The sequence below is a fragment of the Aythya ferina genome (assembly GCF_964211825.1).
Source record: "Aythya ferina genome assembly, contig: HAP1_SCAFFOLD_342, whole genome shotgun sequence".
Classification (NCBI taxonomy): domain Eukaryota; kingdom Metazoa; phylum Chordata; class Aves; order Anseriformes; family Anatidae; genus Aythya; species Aythya ferina.
The window spans coordinates 15890-32950 of NW_028181219.1; the positions used below are offsets into that span (position 1 = coordinate 15890).

Genomic DNA, 17061 nt, shown 5'->3' on the forward strand with positions numbered 1-17061 from the left:
TTTGTGGGGGGATGGGGATAGTCGCAGCGGGTGCCGCCCCTTCTCCCCCCCCCCCCCCCCCATTATTTCTCCCCCCGCCCAGCCATCGGCCTCGCAGTATCGGTCAGCCTCGGCCCCCCCGCTGGGCGGCCGTGGGAGCGGGGGACCGGGCTGAGGCTGGGACCTTCCTGTTCCCGGTCCCCCTCCTCCCCTCTCCCCCCGTCCCCCCCCGCCGCCTCCTCGCCTCCCGCGACGGTGCCCCGAAACCGCTGGAAACCTCCCCAAAACCAACCGGGCCCCCCTCCTCCCCCCCCCGGCACCCGCTCTTTTCCCGAGTCCCGAAAGCCGACCCGGAGGTGAGTGATGGGGGTGGGAGGGAATTCGTTTAGCGGGTGGAGATTTTTGGGAGATGCCCCCCTTCGTTCTTCGGTGACACCCCCCTCCTTCAGTGCAGGGGAAGGGAGAGCCCCGCTTTGCGGGGGGGGGGGGCTGGGGAGGCGCTGGGAGGGGTGGCGGGTGATGGGGGATGTGATGTGGGTTTCCTTTGTGCCTCACGGCCAGTTCCCCCCCCAAAAGAAAAAAAAAAAAAAAAAAACGTGGTGGAAACTGAGGCACGGAGCGGGGCGGGGGGGACTGTCCTTGTGTCCCCCCCCCACGGGGGTGGAACCAGCGGGAGTCCCGGCCTCCATCCGCGGGCATCTGGGGGGGGGGGCGGGCCCGGTTTGTGGCTTGGGATTTGTTCGGGGGGGGGCACTGATGCCCCGTGCCTCCATTTCCCCCTCGCTGCGTGCCAGCGCGGCTGCTTCGACCCCTCGCCCCCTCCCCCCCCCCCCCCCGCTGCACCCGCGCCCCCCGAGTGCTGGGGGGGTGCTGGATGAGGACCCCATGGGTGCTCAGGGAGTGCACTGGGAGCCTATGGGGATGGACTGGGCAGTGCTGGGGTGTACTGGAAAGCTGTGTAGGGGGTACTGGGAAGCGGGGGGGTGCACTGGGAACCTCTGGGGATGAACTGTGAGATGTTGGGGTGCACTGGGAAGCTCGGGGGGGTGTACTGGGTAAGCTGGGGAGGATGAACTGGGTGGTGTTGGGATGCATTGGGAAGCTGGGGGGACTACACTGGGAACCCTGGGGGCTCCACTGGTCAGTTTCGGAGGGTGCACTGGGAACCTTCTGGGTGCTTTGGAGCGCACTGGGCACATACAGGGGGGCACAGGGAACCTCTGGGAGTGCATTGGGCAAACTGGGGGGCACTGGGTGGTTTTCGGGTGCACGGAGCAGTATTGGTGCACATTGATTATTTTAGAGGCACACTGGGAACCTCGGGGTGCACTGTGTGGCATTGGGGTGCACTGGAATGGACTGGCCATTTTTGGGATGTACCGGGAACACATGGGGTGCACTGGGGGGGCCTTGAGGTGCACCGGATGCTTTAGGAGGGTGCTTGGGTCAGTTTTAGGGTGCACTCTGCAGCCCGGAGGACATGCTGGCAACGCTTGGGATGCACTGGGCAAACTGGGGGATGCATTGGGAGCCTTTGTGGGTGCACTGGGGAAACTGGGAACCTTTGTGCATGCATGGGCAAACTGGAAGCTACACTGGGCAAACTGAAGGCCTCCCTGGGAACCTTTGTGGGTGCACCAGGCAATCTGAGAACTGCACTGGGGACCTTTGTGGGTACACTGGGTCAACTGGGGACCACACCAGGAACCTCTGGGGGCTGCACTGCGAACCTTAGGGGCTTTACTGGGGAAACTGGGAACCTTTAGGGTTGCACTGGGCAAACTGGGGGCTGCACCGTGCAACCCGGCCCTCCCCCCCCCCCCGGGGGCTGCTCCGTTCCCCCCGGCCGCGCCCCCCCGGGCTCCCGTTACCGGCCGCGGGCCCCCTCGGGGCTGCTTCTCCCCTCCCCTCCCCTCCCCGCCGCCCCCTCCCCGTCCCCGAAGGGGGGGGTCGGGGCCTCCCCCGCCCCCCGCTCCCCCGGCGCCGGCGCGGAGCCGCCGCCACCTCCTCGGGCCGGGCCGGGCGGAAGCGGCGGCGGCGGCGGGGCCCGGTAAGCCCGGGGAGGGGGGGGCGGGGGGGCGGGGGGAGGGAACCGGGGGTAAGGGGGGGAGGCGCGGGGGGAGCGCCGTGCCCGAGCCCCCCCCGCCCCGGTTGGTTCCCCCTCCCCCCGTACCAAGATGGCCCCGGCCGCCGCCCGCAGCGCCGCCCCCCCACCGCCACTCCCCCCCCCGGCCGCATCCTGCGGGGGCTGGGGACGGGGTTGGGGACCGGTCCGTGCCCCCCCCCCGGTCCGTGACATCCCCCCCCCCCCCCCCCACGGAATCCGTTGACCCCCCCCCCCCGGCATCCGGTTCCTCCTCCCAGGATCCGCCCCCCCACACACACAAAATCTGCACCCCCAATCCTTCCCTCCCCCGAAACCTCCCCCCTCAACCCTTCCACAATCTCCCCCCTCCATCTGCCCCCCCCAATCTCCCCCTCTTATTCCCCCCCCAAATCTCCCCCCCGATCCCCCATCTGCCCACCCCAATCATTTCCCCCCCAAAAAATCTGCCCCTCCCCACCTGTGCCTCCCCCCCCCCCCCACTCTCGAGTCTGTGCTGCCCCCCCCAAGTGTCATCACCCGTGTCCCCCCCCCCAGATTTCCGCCGCTGTCTCCTGGGCCAAGCGCGGAGCCACTGACGTCCCCGGAGACGAGGTGAGGAGGGGGCTGGGGGCACGGTGGGGGGGAGGGACACAAAGGGGTGGGGGGGGAATGGGAGGATGCAGGGGACATGATGGGACCGGGGGGGGGCACAAGGGACATGAGGGGGCACAAGGGGATTTGCCACATGGAAGGGTTTGGGGTGGCACACAGGGGATTTTTGGATGGCACGAGGGGATTTGGGGTGATACAAGGGGATTTGGAGTGCCACGAACAGGTTTTCGGGTGGCACAAGGGGATTTTTGGGTGGCTTGAAGGGATTTTGGGTGGCTCGAGGGGATTTGGGGCAGCACAAAGGGACTTACATCGGCACAAAGGGATTTGGGGTGTCACAAGAGGATTTGGGGTGAAATAAGGGCATTTGGGGTGACTGAAGAGGATCTGGGGTGCCACAAGGGAATTTGGGGTGGCACAAAGGGTCCTGGGGGGGGCCACGAAGGGCCCCTAGCCCCCCAGCAGCAGCTGTAACCCCCCAAGGGCTGGGCACCTGCATGCAGCCACTGGTGCTTGCAGGCAGCACGGGGTGGGGGGCATAAGGGAGGGTTTTGGAGTGGGGGTCCCATGCTCAGCCGAGGGCCTGGCGCCCCCCCAGACCTCCCCTGGCCACCCCCATGGAGCAGGACGAGCCCTGTGTGGTGGAGCTCCACGACTCGGACGAGGCGGGCATGGTGCGGAGGGTCTACATCGGTGAGGAGGGGAGCACAGAGCCCCGGGGGGGTGGAAAAGAGCCCCGGGAGGGGGGTGGAAAGGAGCCCTGGGGGGGGGGGAGGTTCCCAGCCCCCTCCCCAGCCTCTTTGTGGCCTACAGCTGATGATGGCATCGTGAGCGACTGCGAGGACGAGGTGCTGCCACACGAGATCATCCAGACCGTCATCCCCCACAGCCCCCTGGCCTCCAAGGGCAAGAGGCGGGGGGCGGCGGGGGGGCGGGGGGCGGGCGCCGGCTCAGCGGCGGGGGGCTACGGCGAGGAGGAGCAGGAGGGCGGCAGGGGGCGGCTGCGGGGGGGCCGGCAGCGCCCTTTTATCTGCAATGAGTGCGGGAAGAGCTTCAGCCACTGGTCCAAGCTGCTGCGGCACCAGCGGACTCACACCGGGGAGCGGCCGAGCACGTGCGGGGAGTGCGGGAAGAGCTTCAGCCAGAACTCGCACCTGGTGCAGCACCGCCGCACGCACACCGGGGAGAAGCCGTACCGCTGCGGGGACTGCGGGAAGAGCTTCAGCTGGAGCTCCAACCTGATCCAGCACCAGCGCATCCACACCGGGGAGAAGCCCTACACCTGCGGGCAGTGCGGGAAGAGCTTCACGCAGAGCAAGAACCTCATCAAGCACCAGCGCACCCACTCGGGTGCCCGGCCCCACCGCTGCGGGCAGTGCGGCCGCGGCTTTGCCCAGAGCACCAACCTGCTGAAGCACCAGCGGGTGCACGCCGCCCGCAGCCAGCCCCCAGCCTGCCCCGAATGCGGGCAGAGCTGCCGCGATGGCGCTGAGCTGGAGCGGCACCGGGCGCAGGCGCACGGCCACGAGCCCTACATCTGCGTGGAGTGCGGGGAGAGCTTCGCCAAGAGCGCCACGCTCAACCGCCACAAGCGCGTGCACAAGCCGCTCTTCGTGCACTGAGCCAGTGCGCGGGCGGGCGGACAGACGGACGGACGGCGCTGCCTATGCTGCGGGGCTTGGGCCCACGATGCCCTCGGCGAAGGGCTGGGGCCCGCAGTTGTACATAGCATGGGGCCAGGGGGAGGCAAGGGCAGAAGCCACCAGTGGGGCGAGGGGCCAGGGTCCGGCTGTAGAATAAAGTACTTCTGTTGGGGGGAAGGCGGCTGAGTTTTGTTGGGCTGGGGGGGCTCTGCTGCGTCCTCAGCCCTGTGTAGGAGAGGCAGAGGGGCTGGGGCAGTTCCTCGGTTGCTTTTGGGGGTGCTCCCCCCAGCCCCGTGGTTCAAGAAGTACCAGGCAGCACTGGGGGTGTCCCCACATCTCAATTTATTCCACACGCTGGCAGCGAGGGGCTGCCTACAAAAAGGGGAAGGGTCAGGACAGTGGTGAGGCAAGGAGCACGGGGAGGGGACACTCTGCAGTCCGCACCCCTGGCCCAGCAGCGATGCAGAGGAAGGCAGCCCCCCGAGGCTGAAGGCTACGCCTTGGTGGTGGCACCCTGTGCTGCCCCCAGGGCTGTGAGCTGCTGGATCTTCTGGTTCATCATCTCCACCACAGCTGGGGGAAGAGAAGGCAGCGGGGCGGTGAGGGGGCTGTCAGGGGGACCCCAGATGGTGAGCTGTGGCGGTGCTGGCCCTTACCCTGCTTCATGGCATGCTTCTCCTGCAGCGCCGGCTGGATCTTCTCCATCTGCTTGGTCAGGAAGTCGATCTTCCGCTTGAAAAAGTCTCGGGCATCATCTGCTGTCTGAGCGGATAAAGGGCAACAGCGGCCTCGAGGCGCTGAGATCCTGCACGCCGCAGCCAGAGGCAGCCCCGTTCATCACCTGCCACCTTTTGGCGGCTACTCCGGGGCCAAGCCCACGCTCCATGCCCACCAGCGCAGCCCCCGGGGGCGTGCAAAGGTGCTGAGCACCCTGCTGGGAGCCCCGTTCCCCTCCCAGGGCTCAGAATTCAGCCTGCTTGCGCCACGGGGAAGCAGTGGACCCAATGGCCCCAACCCGATGGCAATTGGTGAAAACAGGCACGGGAGCAGTTCCCCAATTGCCAAACCGCCCCATGGTTCTCCCAGCACCCGCCCCTCACCTTCTCCACATAGTAGCCGGTTCCAACGTCGATCAGGACGCGCTCGACATCCGAGAGCTTCCCAGGGACGTACATCTGGTGGGGGCGGTCAGGGAAAGCGGGGGACCAGGACGATTACACACCTCCCAGAGCAAAGCCGTGAGCCGGGGCACCGGCAGCACTGCACCATGCTGCCAGTGCAGGTTTATGCTGGATCAACGGCATCGAAGGATGGAACCAACAGCTCTAAAGGCCCCCGGGGTGTTAACGGTGTGGGGTCAGCAAAGGATACAGAGCTGGTGAGTGGCACCAGCAGGTCCTTCCCTGTGGGAGAGCAAGCAGAGACGTGTGAGCACCAGGGCAAGGGGTGCCCCCAAGGACAGAGGTCGATGCCCCTGTGCCCCAAGTGATTTTCAGCGAGACACAGAGCCGGCGAGGCCAGGAGGGAGGAAATCGGCCCCTCGGGGTCCCACTCACCTTCGTTGCTTTTGTTGAGGACGTTGAGGCAGTCCTTGGCTTCCACATACTTGGTCTGCACCACCTTGAGCTGGGCAATGGAGGACGAGAGGAACTCCACCTCCTGGGGAGAGAGCGCGCGGCCCGGCCGCGGGAGGGACGGCTGGAGGGGACCCCATGGGCGGAGGGGGCCCTCGTGGAGCTGTGTCCGCAGGGATCCTTCTGGAGCTGGTTTTTGGGAACGGCCCTAAGCCAGCCACGGGACAGCAGGGGGCGAGCCCTGGTGCACAAGAGGATGGGCGCAGGGGGAGCAGGAGGGGAACGGCCTCGTCCCCACACAAGGCCCCCACGCAGCCTGACCCCACATCCCGCCCCCTCTCACCCCTTGTGCCCCCCGGATTCCCCCAGGCCCCCACAGCCCCCCCCGGCCCCCTTTGTGCCCCCCGAAGCCGCCCCCCCCCGGCCCCACCTGGTCGAGCTGCCCCTTGAGCACCTCCAGCTGCGGCAGGCTCAGCTCCGCCACGTTCACGGCCTGCGCCATCTTGGGCTTGGCCGTGCCCCCCCCCCTCCCGCCCCGCAGCGCCCCCCGGCGGCCGGAGGACCCCCGGGACCCCAAATTTCGGGGACCCGCAAAAGCAGCAGGAGCCGGGGGGGGGAGCGGGGGGGGGCTGTGCCCGCTCCCAGAAAGAGGGGAAGTCCAGGGGGCAGCACCCCATCGCCCCCCCCCCCAAAAGGCAAAAAGCTGCAGCCCCCCAGGAGGAGCCATGGGGGGGACACCAAGCAGCCCCCCCCCCCCGCAGGTGTTTGAGGGAAGCCTGGGGTCCCCCCCACAAACTGAGGGTGAAAGGGGGGCAGGGGACCCCCCAGGAAAGGAAGGGTCGGGTTGTGGGATGGGGGACAAAGGGGAGCAGCACTGGAGGAGGGCCAGGGGACGCCCCCCGCTGGAAGGAAGCCGGGGGGGCTGGGGTCGGCCTCCTCCTAAGGCCCCGAGGGAAGGGCGAAGGCTCAGGGTGGAAGCGAGATTTCTGCTCAGGAGAGGGCACAGGCCCTGGGGCAGGGTGCCCGGGGAGGGGGCAGCATCACCGTCCCTGGGGGGGGGCAGGGATGGGATTGAGGATGGAGTGGCTTCGGTTAGGTTAGGCTCCAAGAGCCCCTTGGTCCTTTCCCAGCTCGTGGTACAAGTGCACACCACCCATTGTGAAGGGGAAGACACTTTATTTATTATTTATCAAACCAGGGGGAATTATTTAAAATCCAACTAGTTAAAAGAACAGGAAGCAGGGGGGACACCGGCTCTCACTGCAGGCACACGGGCAGGCCATAGGCGACGGGGGCAGCCCCGATGAGGTATTTGAGGCGGGGGGCTTGGCGGGCCTGGGCCACGTAGTGCAGGAGGGGGGCACCGGAGCCCGCCTGCAGCCAGCCCTGCAGCAGCGCCTCGGTGTAGCGGTCAAGATCACGATCAGTCACGTCCCACAGGTTGCCCAGGATGAGGGGGCTGGGAAAAAAAAAAAAAAGGGTGTTAGGGCCAGCAGGGCTGGGCGCCACGCACCCCCCCCCCGGCTGCGTCTCATGCACAAGGTGAGAGGAGGACAAGGAGAACACTCACTGCTTACCAGCACAGGGAAAAGGCAGGGGAGGGGGGCAATAAAAAGCAGGGAGGTGGGGATGGGGTAAAAAGAAGGCAAGAAGGGGATGGGGCGAAGACCCCGTCTGCCCCCCAGAAGCCACCCCCCTCTCTCCCCGCCTCACCAGCCAGCCAGGAGGTACTTGAGGATGATGCCGGAGCCCTCGAGGCCGCCGCGCACGGCCAGCGCGGCACTGCTGCAGCCGAAGAGCAGGGCCACGGCGTTGCAGTCCAGCTGGGCGATGTCTGTCCCGTCCAGCAGGCGGGCGCCCGCCCCATGCCCCACGTAGCTGCCAGGAACAGGAGCAGGGTGAGGAGGGTGAGCGCGATAGCGCAGCCCCGCATGGCCACGGGCACTCACATATAGAGGTCGTGCTCCAGCAGCGCTGCCTGCATCTGCTCCTGGCTGGGGATGGCTCCTGTGACCCCGCTCCAGCCCTGCTGGCTGCAGGAAAGGAGGGGAGAAGTCATAGAAGGGGGGGAGGGAGCATGGACCCCCCTCCTCCCCGCTCTGTGCGCCCCCCGCTCCTCCTCACCTCTCGAACCAGCTGCGGAAGCGCTCCTCGGTGCTCGGGAGGTTGTTCTGGGGGTTGAGGATGTAGAAGGTCCTGGTGGGGTTGACGCCGCGGTGCAGCACAGAGCCTGCCTGCTGAGGGGGGAGGAGGAAGGGAAAAAAGAAATAAGAAATCACGAGTCAGCCCCAGCCCAGCACCAGCCTCGGGGGGTCCCAAGCCCCGCGGCAGAGCCAGGGTGCCCCCCTTCCACTCACCCTCGGTGCCAGGTTGTAACTCAGGAGGAAGCGCAGGGACGGGAGGCGGGTGACAGGCACGGCGCGCAGGCACGCCATGCTCTCCCAGGGCAGCTTCTGGAGGTGCTGTGCAGGGAAGAGGAGGAGGAAGAAAGGAAGGGGAGGAAGGCGTGAGCGATAGAGCGCCTGTCCGAGCTGAGGGAGAAGCAGCAGGGGCAGGCTCTCACTTTATCCAGCACGAGGACGAGGGAGCCGCCAGGTGCCCGGACGTGGCTCCTCTGCTTCTCCAGGGCCTTTCGCAGGAGGAGCTCCGCTTTGTTGCAGGACTGCGAAGGGCACATCCCTGCGGCCAGGGCTCGCACATCGGCCGGGGTGAGGAGGGGAGCAGCGTTGAGCAGGACCTGTGGCAAGGGGTAGGCGTGAGCCAAGGCAGAGCTCCCCCTGTGCCCTGCCCCAGCCCGGGGAGCTCAGCACCTTGAGCAGCGCCGGGTCCGAGCCCCGCCAGCCGCAGGGACGAAGCTGGGCGAAGAGGCGGGCGGCTTGCTTGGCCAGCGCGGGATCCTGGCTGGTGGGGAGCAGCATTCCCTTCCAGCAGCCCAGCACCTCCGTCTCCAGGGTGTCGATGAGGCTCTGCGAGAGAGGACAGAGTCACGGGGGGGTCCGAGCATTCCCCCCAGGCGTGGGGAGCACGGGGTGCCTCTCGCCTACCTTCATCCTGCGGTCCAGCTTGGAGCGCCACAGCCACCAGTCACGGTTGTCGGTGCAGTTGATGGTTTCTTTCTGCTCCTTCTGGATGGTGTCGAAGTCACTCAGCACTGAGCTCAGCGGGGCCTGGGGGAGGAAGGGAGCCATGAGCCCAGCCCCAGGCTCATCCCGGCTGCTCCACTCTTCTAGCCCTTCCCTCACCTTGGTGAGCGCGGTCGGGATGTGGATGGTGATGGGAGTGCTGCCCCTCTCCAACCGTGTCAGCAGCAGCATGTCGTCCTTGGAGAAGGGCTGGACGCTCACGAGGGTCAGCATACAGACGGTCACTCCTGAAAAAGTCACCCCCGACCTTCAGGAGAGGCCAAGGCATCAGGCAGCACCCTCCGGGGCTCCACTTGGATCAGCCCTCACCTGCAGGGATCTGCTGCAGCTGCTCTCTGAATCTGTTGAGCTCCTGGGGCCCCAGACCTGTGGGGCTGAAGCTGAAGAGGTTCTGGAGCTCAGTGAGGTGATGGATGCGCGAGGGAGCATCCTGCAGGGAGAGCCCTTGGAGCTGCTCAGCCGCAGCTGCTGCCGACTTCTTCTTCAGTTTGCTGCAGAGGGAGAGGTGGTTGGGGGTGGGGGGGGGGGGGAACGTTGCTCCAAACCAAGCCCTCCAGGGCTCTAGGTTTGGCTGAGCCCCTTCCCCTTCTCAGCAAAGCTCCAGCGACAGAGGCAGGGAGGCACAAAACCTACTGAAGCTTCTTGTGGATGATGCTGAGCAGCTGATGGCGCATGGTGATGGAGACCGACTCGGACAGCAGATAGGCGGTGAAGACGGGGTCCTGGTCGCCCGTGGCCAGAGCCAGGAGCTGGCAGATCTGGCTGTAGAGCCCGGCAGGCGGGCAGTGGCTGATGCAGTTGAAGGCAGCTTTCAGGTACCCGCAGGCAGTGTCCAGCAAGGAATCATCTGGAAGGGGCAAAGCAACACCACCAGGATCAGGCAGCGAGCCCGTGGCCACCTTGGCTCTCCCTCTGCTGCTCTCCCCTCCACTTGGAGGGTTTTTGCCCTTTTAAGACACGCTTTGGCAGAGGTGGCCCCAGCGTTGCCATTTGCCTCTTCCCACCCCGCGGTTCCCCACTCCCGCTCACCGTCCTCAGCCTGCAGGGCATCGAGGCACAGGGGGTTCCCGCTGCCCGGCATCCCCCCCGCCGGGACGTGCTTGGTGGCCTCGCGCTGCAGCACCTTGTGCTTGCCGTCCGCAATCTCCTGCCTGCGCCGGGGCGGCTGGATGCTGCCTGTGGGGAGAGACGGAGCCGTTTGGTCCCCGGGGCTGGGGACAGCAGTGACGTGACAGCTTAGGGCACTTGAAGGCTCCCAGCAAGTCCTTGTTCCACAGCTCACCTGTGGCTCCCTCTTCTTCCTCGCAGGCTTGCGAGAGCTTGAAGCTGTTGTCAAGCTCAATGTTTTCCTTATCCTCCTTGATGGTTCTCAGAAGCTCCTGCTCCTCCTTGGCTCTCCTGGCTGGAGCCCTGCGGGTCGCCTGCTGCCTCTTCTCCTCTGTGCCCGCAGCCGTGTGCCCCCTCCGGGGCTGGGCGCTGCTGCTGCTGCCCTCCGAGGAGCTCAGCTGGCAGCCCTCCGTCCCCAAGAACTCAGGGAGCAGAAGTCTCCGGCAGTGGGATGCTGACTGCAGCGACCTGTGGCTGGGAGCCTGGCTTCTGCCGCTCGCCGGAGTCGTCCCCGGCTTGGGATCCTCAGCGTTGCTGTCATCGCTGAACATCACCTGCTGTGGCGGGATGGGGATGTGGCAAGGCTGCAGCCGCCTCTTGAGGCCACCTCGCTTCCCTCCCTGCTTACCCGCATGAAATGCCTCGACCTCTGGATTTTGGGCGCCATCAGGAGCTGGGTCTCGCTGAGCGGCGGCGAGGCGTCTTTGAACGCAGTGAAGGGAGCCTTGGAGGGCAGGGCAGCCACAGCCCCCTGGCCCCGTGCCTTGGTGGGGGTACAGACCTGGTGCAGGCTGCTGGGCACGGCCTCCGGCTGGAGCACAACGGGGGACACCTCAGCGTCAGAGTTGCCCAAAGCACAGGTGTTGGTGGCCCCCGACGCAGCCAGGGGCTTCGCTCTCTGGTTCTTCGCTCTGGGTCTGGGCACGGGGGATGCTGCGCCCCCCTGGGCACGGGCCCTGGTGGGGGGACAGGCTCTGGGGCGCAGGGTGCGAGGCACCACTGCTGGCTCAGCCTTGGAGTCGCTGAGCACGGGAGCTTGGGTGGCATCCACCCCAGCTGGGAGCTTGGCTCTCAGGGTCTTTGTCGCTTTGGGTTTGGGCAGTGAGGACGCTGCCGGCGCCACCTGGCTGCTGCCCCTCCGGGGCTGAGCCTTCTTCTTGGTGGGACTTGGGGGGAGCGGCTCCCAAGCACAAGCAGCAGGTAAGACGGAGGCCACGGAGCCACTGCGCTTGGTGGCTAGGTGGCAAATGGTGACTATGGCTTTGACAAGCAGGAGGCTGGCCCTCGAGACCTCGAGGCTGGGCAGGTGAGGTCTGCAGGAGGCCACGAAGGACAAACCGGCCTCCAGCTGCTCCAGCAGCTCCCTCTCGGGCTGGGGGCTGGCCAGGCTGTGAAGGGCCAGCGTGGCGTAGCCGGTGGCCACCAGGTCATCCAGCAGCTCCAGCGCCGGTGCGTCTCTGCCGCTGCCCAGCTTGTCCTGCAGCAAGGTGGAGAAGCGAGCGGCCACAGGGCCGCAATGCCGCAGGGTGGCCTGGAGCAGGCCCAGCCCCTCGGCCGTACTGCCCGCTGCCAGCTCGCCCTGGGCACAGGCAAGCAGCCAGCGGAGGCAGAGGGCCGAGAGGGCCAGGTCAGAGCAGAGGCAGCAGGGGCAGGCAGCGGGGTGGGCAAGGAAGTCCAGCCTCCTCCTCAGCTTGGTTTTCAGCTGCGGGGAAGAGCAGAGCGCAGCCGCCTTCTCCTGCCTGCTCACCCCAGCCACGAATTCCAGTGCAGGGCCCTTCAGGAATGCCTCGTCCTCCCCGGAGGACTCAGAGCTGGAGTCCTGCCGCCTCCTGCCCTCCAGTCTGCCCTTCCTGGCCAGGATCTTCTTGGGGCCTCGCTGCTTCTTGGCGGTGTCAAACTCTGCAGGCAGAGCAGTTGGAGAAGGAGTGCGGGCTGCTGGTGCCGCCCACAGCTTCTGCTGCCCAGGAGGGTCCCGGCTGCGGCTCCACCAGCACGGCCGGGGGCTCACCCTGCTCCCAGCCCCACTCCCAGCCTGGAGCCAGGACTCACCAGTGCCAGACTCCAGCAGGAACAGCGCCTGCTGCAGGTCCACGTGGCTCAGCTCCAGGTCGTCCTGCTGCAGCTCCAGCTGCAGCTTCAGCACCAGGAAGGAAATGCACCTGGGAAGGGGGGAGGACAGCCCTCAGAGCCCCCCCGCTGCCACAGCTCCAGCACCGTGCACCAGGGAATGAGCTCGTGGGTGAGCTGGCAAGGACACCACCACCAGGGAGCCCCCCAGGGCCAGGACCAGTGCCACAGCCACCCCCACCCCCAGCCATCCCACGGTCACTCACCACCGGCTCGCCTGCAGCCTCGTGGCCAGCCTGATACCCTCCAGGCAGAAGGCTTTGGCCCTGCACACCACCTCGGCGCGGCCGAGCAGGGCCACCAGGCACTCCATGCAGCTCAGCAACTCGGCCAGCATCTGCCACTTCTGCAGCACGTTGTTCCCTGCGCCGCAGGACATGGGGCTGGTGACCGGCGCTGCTCCCCCCTGGGGGGGGATGCACCCATGTCACCGGTGCCTCACCACAATCCATGAACTGTGCCTCTGCAGCCGGCTTCTGGGCGCCCAGCATGTCGCTGCCCGCCAGGAGGAGGAAGATGCTGCGGAAGAGCTTGTAGGCTTCGGCCAGAGCCGCCTCGGGGGTCTTTGGCCCTGCACCAGGACGGCCGTGGGTGACGGGGCTGCCCCCCCAGCACCCACCCCCAGCCCCCAACCAAATGGGGCTGTTTCAGGGGACAGCCACGTTTATGCAGGGCTCCAGCGGCTCACCCTGCGCGGAGATGCGCTGCCTGAGCTCTGGCGAGAGCCGGCTGGGTGGCAGGCTGAGGTAGAGAGCGGTGAGTTGCAAGACTTGTGCTCGGAGCATGTGCCACACCTTGGCCACCTTCTGCAGAGCCGGGTTCTGTAACACCTCCAGCAGGAGGGCAAGGCCCTCCTCGATCTGCAGGAGGCAGCAGAGAGGGGAAAAGAGGCACCGGTCACCGCGTGGAGCATCTTCGGGGCTCCAGTGGGCACAGGCCACCAGCAAAATCGCAGACAGAGCTGCTGAGGTCTCCTCTTGCCCCCTAACACCACACATGAGGCAGAAAAGGGTTTCTGGGGAGACTCACCCGGTTGCTGGCACAGCACATCTGGCTGCGGAGCATCAGGCAGGTTTGCTGCAGCAGCAGGTAGGAATCGCTGCTGCTGTTGGCTTTCTGCAAGCAGGACTCTGTCTCTGCCAGGAAGAGCTGGAAGCCAAACAAGCCGGCATGAGGGCTGGGGCTGTGGGGAGCAGCCAAGCTGCCCTCCCTCCCCGCTGCTCCCCCACGGGCCTTGCCTCGGTGTAGCTGTGGCACTCGAGCTGGAGGAGCAGTTTGGTGACCTGGCAGAGGGCGCCGGCCATGCCCAGGCTGTCCCCAAGCGCGCCGCACAGGGCTCGGACCAGCAGGTAGCTCTCTATGGCTTGCAGAGGCTGGGGGGGGGGGAGAAAAACCCACGGGTGCGTCGAGGGACAATGCTGGGGGGAGGCCGCTGCCCCCGTGGGCAGCCCCAGCAGCGCTACCTTGGCCATCAGCCTGTAGAGAGATGCCATGATGTGCAGGGAGGCCACGGTCTGCTTGGGGCTGCGCACAGCTGGGACGCCCTCGGAGACCAGGAGCTCCTTCCACAGGGCCAAGGCTTCGTCCAGGTGCTCGGAGCAGGCTGAGGGCACGCCACGGGGCTCAGCAGCGGCACCAGGACACGGGCAGGCATCTCCCGGCCGGCCCTTCCCTCCCCACACCTCCCCTGTGTGGTGTGTAGCTGCCAACCAGGTCGACCCACAGAGGGGAACCCCTCTCCCACCCCAAAACTGGGTGCTCCGGAGGAGCCTTTTCTGCTGCACCAACAGCCCGAACCCGCCGCACTCACCCGACTCTGTCGCCAGGTTGAAGGAGATGCCTTCGTACAGGAACATCTCCTGTGGCCCCGCCTCGTAGTCGAGGTCATTTGGCTTGAAGTCGTCCAGGTTCTTCTGCCCCTGAGCCTTGGCTCTCTGCTCCCTCGCTGTGCCCTGCGGCAGGGTAAAGGCAGCAGTGACGCTTGGGGGGCACTGCGGGACCCCCCAGGACACCCCCCAGCAGCTGCGGGGTCATGTCTCCCCACGCACCTCCTCCAGCTTGGACTCCAGCGTGCAGATGTAGAGCCAGAGCAGAGCCTGTGCCCGGTCATCAAGGAGCTGCTTCTGGTTCTGGGCGCTCCTGGGCACCGCCTCCAACAGCCGCAAGGCTTCGTGCACAGAGTCCAGTGCAGAGCTGTCAGAGAGAGGGGTTAAAACACAGCCTTCCACCCCAAAACGCACCTGAAGAGGAGGAGCGGGCATCACCAGCACCCAAACCAGCCAGGGCGATGGGACCCCAGACCCTTAAACCTTGCCAAGGGCCCTCAAGAGCCCCCCCCGGGGAGCCTGCAGGGAAGGAGGAGGGGCTCGCAGGCATGGCAGCGCACTCACCAGTCCGTCTGCCAGGTGGATTTGTGGTAGCACAGGACCCGCGCCAGCTCCGTCAAGACGAAGGCGCGCTCATGCAGGCGGCCGCTCTCCTCCGAGCAGATCTCCAGCAGGTCGCAGAGGACGTTGTAGCGCTCCTGCCCCGTGTTGGCAGGGATGGTCTTGTACGCCTTCAGCTCCTCCAAGAGCACGGCCACCAAGGTCTCTGCATCCAGGCAGCGCCCCTCCAAGGCTTCCTTCAGGGTCCTGGGTGAGCGGGGGGGGCTCTGAGTGAAGCCCGGCTCGGCAATAGGGCTTTGTGAGAGCCCCCTGAGGCGCCCCCTCGCATGGGGCAGCGCCAGGCTTCCCTCACCTCAGCCGCAGCTCCTCAGCTCCATGCTTCACGGCGTCGGTTTTCACTCGGGCCCAGAGGGAGACGGGCTCGGCCAGCAGCTCCCCGAGGCGGCCCCGCAGCGCCACCAGCCACTGCACGGTGGAGGCCAGGGCGCTCTCCAGACGGCCCAGCTTTCGGTAGCTCTCCACCTGCAGCCTGAAGCATCTGTGCAGCTGCGGGAAGAGCGCGGAGGAGCGGCTTCAGCGCCCAGGCTGCCTGCCGAGCCCCCCCCGGGGGGAAGCCAGCCAGTCCCCAGCCGCTCCTTCACTCCCCCGGCACCGGGCCACAGCTCAAAGCCTTCGGCCCCCTTTGGGCCGAGAACAGCAGGACTCCGCTCACCTTGTCGTGGGGGATCTCGGGGTATTTGTAAGAGTCTGTCGTCTCCAGCATCCGGCAGAAGAGCTCGGAGATGGAGCTGGCCTCCTCGTGAAGGTTCTGGTTGTAGAAGATGTACGCCAGCTTAAACGTGCACGATGCTGTCGCAGGGAGGAGAGATACATTAAAGATGTGCTGCAAATTCCAAGCCCCCCCCATCCTCCTCACCCCAGCCAGGCGCCGCAGGTGGCCGAGGAACCCTCTCCCCCCATCGGTGCCCCCCGAAACGCCTCTGGGGAGCCGACAATGAGCTGCACGAGGGAACACTGACCGGTGGCATCGAGGTGCTTGGCTTGCTCGGTGTCAGGGAGCCCCTCCAGCGCCTCCAGCATCCGCGCCACAGTGCCCCGGCAGCCCGATGTCAGCCGCTCCAGCTCCGACCACCCGGCCGCCTGCAGGGGACACGCTGGCTGTCAGGGACTGCGGAAATGCCCCTGGGGACCCCCCAGGGACCATCCCTGCTGCTACCGGTACCTGGGAGCACTTGAAGGTGTCACACGCCATGCTAGTGAAGAGCTGGAGGCTGTGGAAGAACAGCTGCTTCAGCGCTAGCCTCTGCCGTGTGCCGTCGGGGGGAACCTGCAGAGGGCAGGAGGTGACCACCCAGCCCCTGGTAATGTTACAGCCCCCCCCCACCGCTGCAATTAATGGGGGGGCCCTCATTAGGTGCTAGCCCTGCTCCCAAAGCCTCACCCTCTGCAGCAGCAGGCCAAGGACCTGGCAGTGCCCCTCCACAAAGGCGCAGAGGCCGAGCACGTCCTCGCGGCTCAAGGGCTGCCGCGGGCTCCTCTCGTTGTGCTCGCCCAGGGCCGCCACCACCAGCTGGCAGCCCTCGGCCAGCAGCCGCAGGAGACGCTCCGAGGCCTCGGCCGCACCGCCCAGCACCGCTGCCGCCTGCGAGAGATGGGGCCCCGCCGGCCTCGAGCCCTCGGCCAGCACCCGGTTCAGCCTCACCGCGGCCTCCAGGAGGTTCAGGGGCTCGTCCAGCGGCACCCTAGAGCCGCGCAAGAAGCAGTGGGCGTCCTCTGCCGCCGCCTCCGCCTCGCTGTAGCAGCCAGCCCTACAGAGCTGCCGGCACTGCTCCAGCGCCAGCTCGAAGCAGCAGAAGGCCTGCGGCAGGCCGGGGGATCGCGGCGCTTCCTGGCGCAGGGTGCGGAGGCTGGTCGCGGTGCACTGGACCCATGAGACTGAGATGGGCGTGCGGCGGGCTTCGGAGAGGATGGTGGCAGCCGCCTGGCGCGCGGTCCGTGAGGTGAAGAAGGGCGGCTCCAGCGGCAGCACGGCGGCCTCCTCGTTCTCCAGCAGCAGGAGGAAGTGCAGGGCCTGCAGGCGTTGCCCCGGGCCATCTGCCTGCTTCCACAGCACGAGGAAGGCGTTTTGGGCGATGGAGATGAAGTCTTTGCAGGGGGTGCCGATGGGCTCGAGGCTGCGCAGGCGGACAAGGAGGAGCTGGGCTGCTCGCAAGCGAGCGATGCCGCAGCCCCCCGCGGCCGCGTTGCGCAGGAGGTGGTAGAGGATCTTCTCCAGGTAGAAGGGGGACGACAGGCGGGCTGCCGAGGCCACGTAGCCCCTCACAGCCACCTCGGCCAGCCCCAGCAAGCTGGTGGCGTGGTCGAGGCGGCCCCCCGCCTCGCTCCCCAGCTCCCCCCTCGGCT

At 66.8% G+C, this 17061-nt stretch overlaps 3 protein-coding genes across 4 annotated transcripts; 1 reads left to right on the forward strand and 2 right to left on the reverse strand.

The window, feature by feature from the left end:
• Positions 1-213: 213 nt before the first annotated feature.
• LOC311429117 (uncharacterized protein) lies at positions 214-4497 on the forward strand. The gene is made up of 4 exons (XM_084540247.1): positions 214-335; positions 2621-2677; positions 3276-3370; positions 3491-4497. The coding sequence occupies exons 3-4, from the start codon at positions 3295-3297 to the stop codon at positions 4297-4299; spliced, it is 885 nt and encodes a 294-aa protein (XP_084396373.1). The 5' UTR covers positions 214-335; positions 2621-2677; positions 3276-3294; the 3' UTR covers positions 4300-4497.
• Positions 4498-4645: 148 nt separating this feature from the next.
• On the reverse strand, positions 4646-6420 carry PFDN5 (prefoldin subunit 5). 2 transcript variants are annotated; one of them, XM_084540248.1, is made up of 6 exons: positions 6325-6420; positions 5877-5979; positions 5692-5723; positions 5421-5495; positions 4977-5082; positions 4646-4893 (listed from the first exon to the last, which is right to left on the reverse strand). In XM_084540248.1, the coding sequence occupies exons 1-6, from the start codon at positions 6394-6396 to the stop codon at positions 4814-4816; spliced, it is 468 nt and encodes a 155-aa protein (XP_084396374.1). In that variant the 5' UTR covers positions 6397-6420; the 3' UTR covers positions 4646-4813. The 2 variants fall into 2 exon arrangements, with proteins under 2 accessions (XP_084396374.1, XP_084396375.1); XM_084540249.1 differs by having other exon boundaries at positions 6349-6414.
• A 630-nt stretch (positions 6421-7050) lies between these two features.
• Positions 7051-17053, reverse strand: ESPL1 (extra spindle pole bodies like 1, separase; the record flags this gene model as incomplete). The annotated part of the gene is made up of 29 exons (XM_084540246.1): positions 7051-7353; positions 7608-7772; positions 7844-7927; positions 8019-8131; positions 8252-8356; positions 8458-8631; positions 8705-8860; positions 8939-9061; positions 9137-9264; positions 9347-9528; positions 9671-9884; positions 10067-10213; positions 10320-10701; positions 10773-12043; positions 12194-12303; positions 12478-12634; positions 12714-12842; positions 12960-13131; positions 13301-13420; positions 13510-13644; positions 13735-13874; positions 14082-14223; positions 14320-14464; positions 14662-14904; positions 15011-15204; positions 15371-15507; positions 15678-15798; positions 15881-15985; positions 16100-17053. Coding segments are annotated over 29 exons (6450 nt in total), but the record flags the coding sequence as incomplete, so codon positions are not given.
• Positions 17054-17061: the final 8 nt, after the last annotated feature.

Bases quoted from the DNA above. Each gene is read 5' to 3' on its own strand.
- LOC311429117 (XM_084540247.1), top strand. From the start codon at position 3,295: ATGGAGCAGGACGAGCCCTGTGTGGTGGAGCTCCACGACTCGGACGAG. The intron at 3,371-3,490 runs GTGAGGAGGGGA...TGTGGCCTACAG, and splicing joins GGTGCGGAGGGTCTACATCG to CTGATGATGGCATCGTGAGC.
- PFDN5 (XM_084540248.1), bottom strand. From the start codon at position 6,396: ATGGCGCAGGCCGTGAACGTGGCGGAGCTGAGCCTGCCGCAGCTGGAG. The intron at 5,496-5,691 runs GTATCCTTTGCT...CGCCCCCACCAG, and splicing joins TGGTGCCACTCACCAGCTCT to ATGTACGTCCCTGGGAAGCT. The intron at 5,083-5,420 runs GTGAGGGGCGGG...TTATCCGCTCAG, and splicing joins CCGGCTACTATGTGGAGAAG to ACAGCAGATGATGCCCGAGA.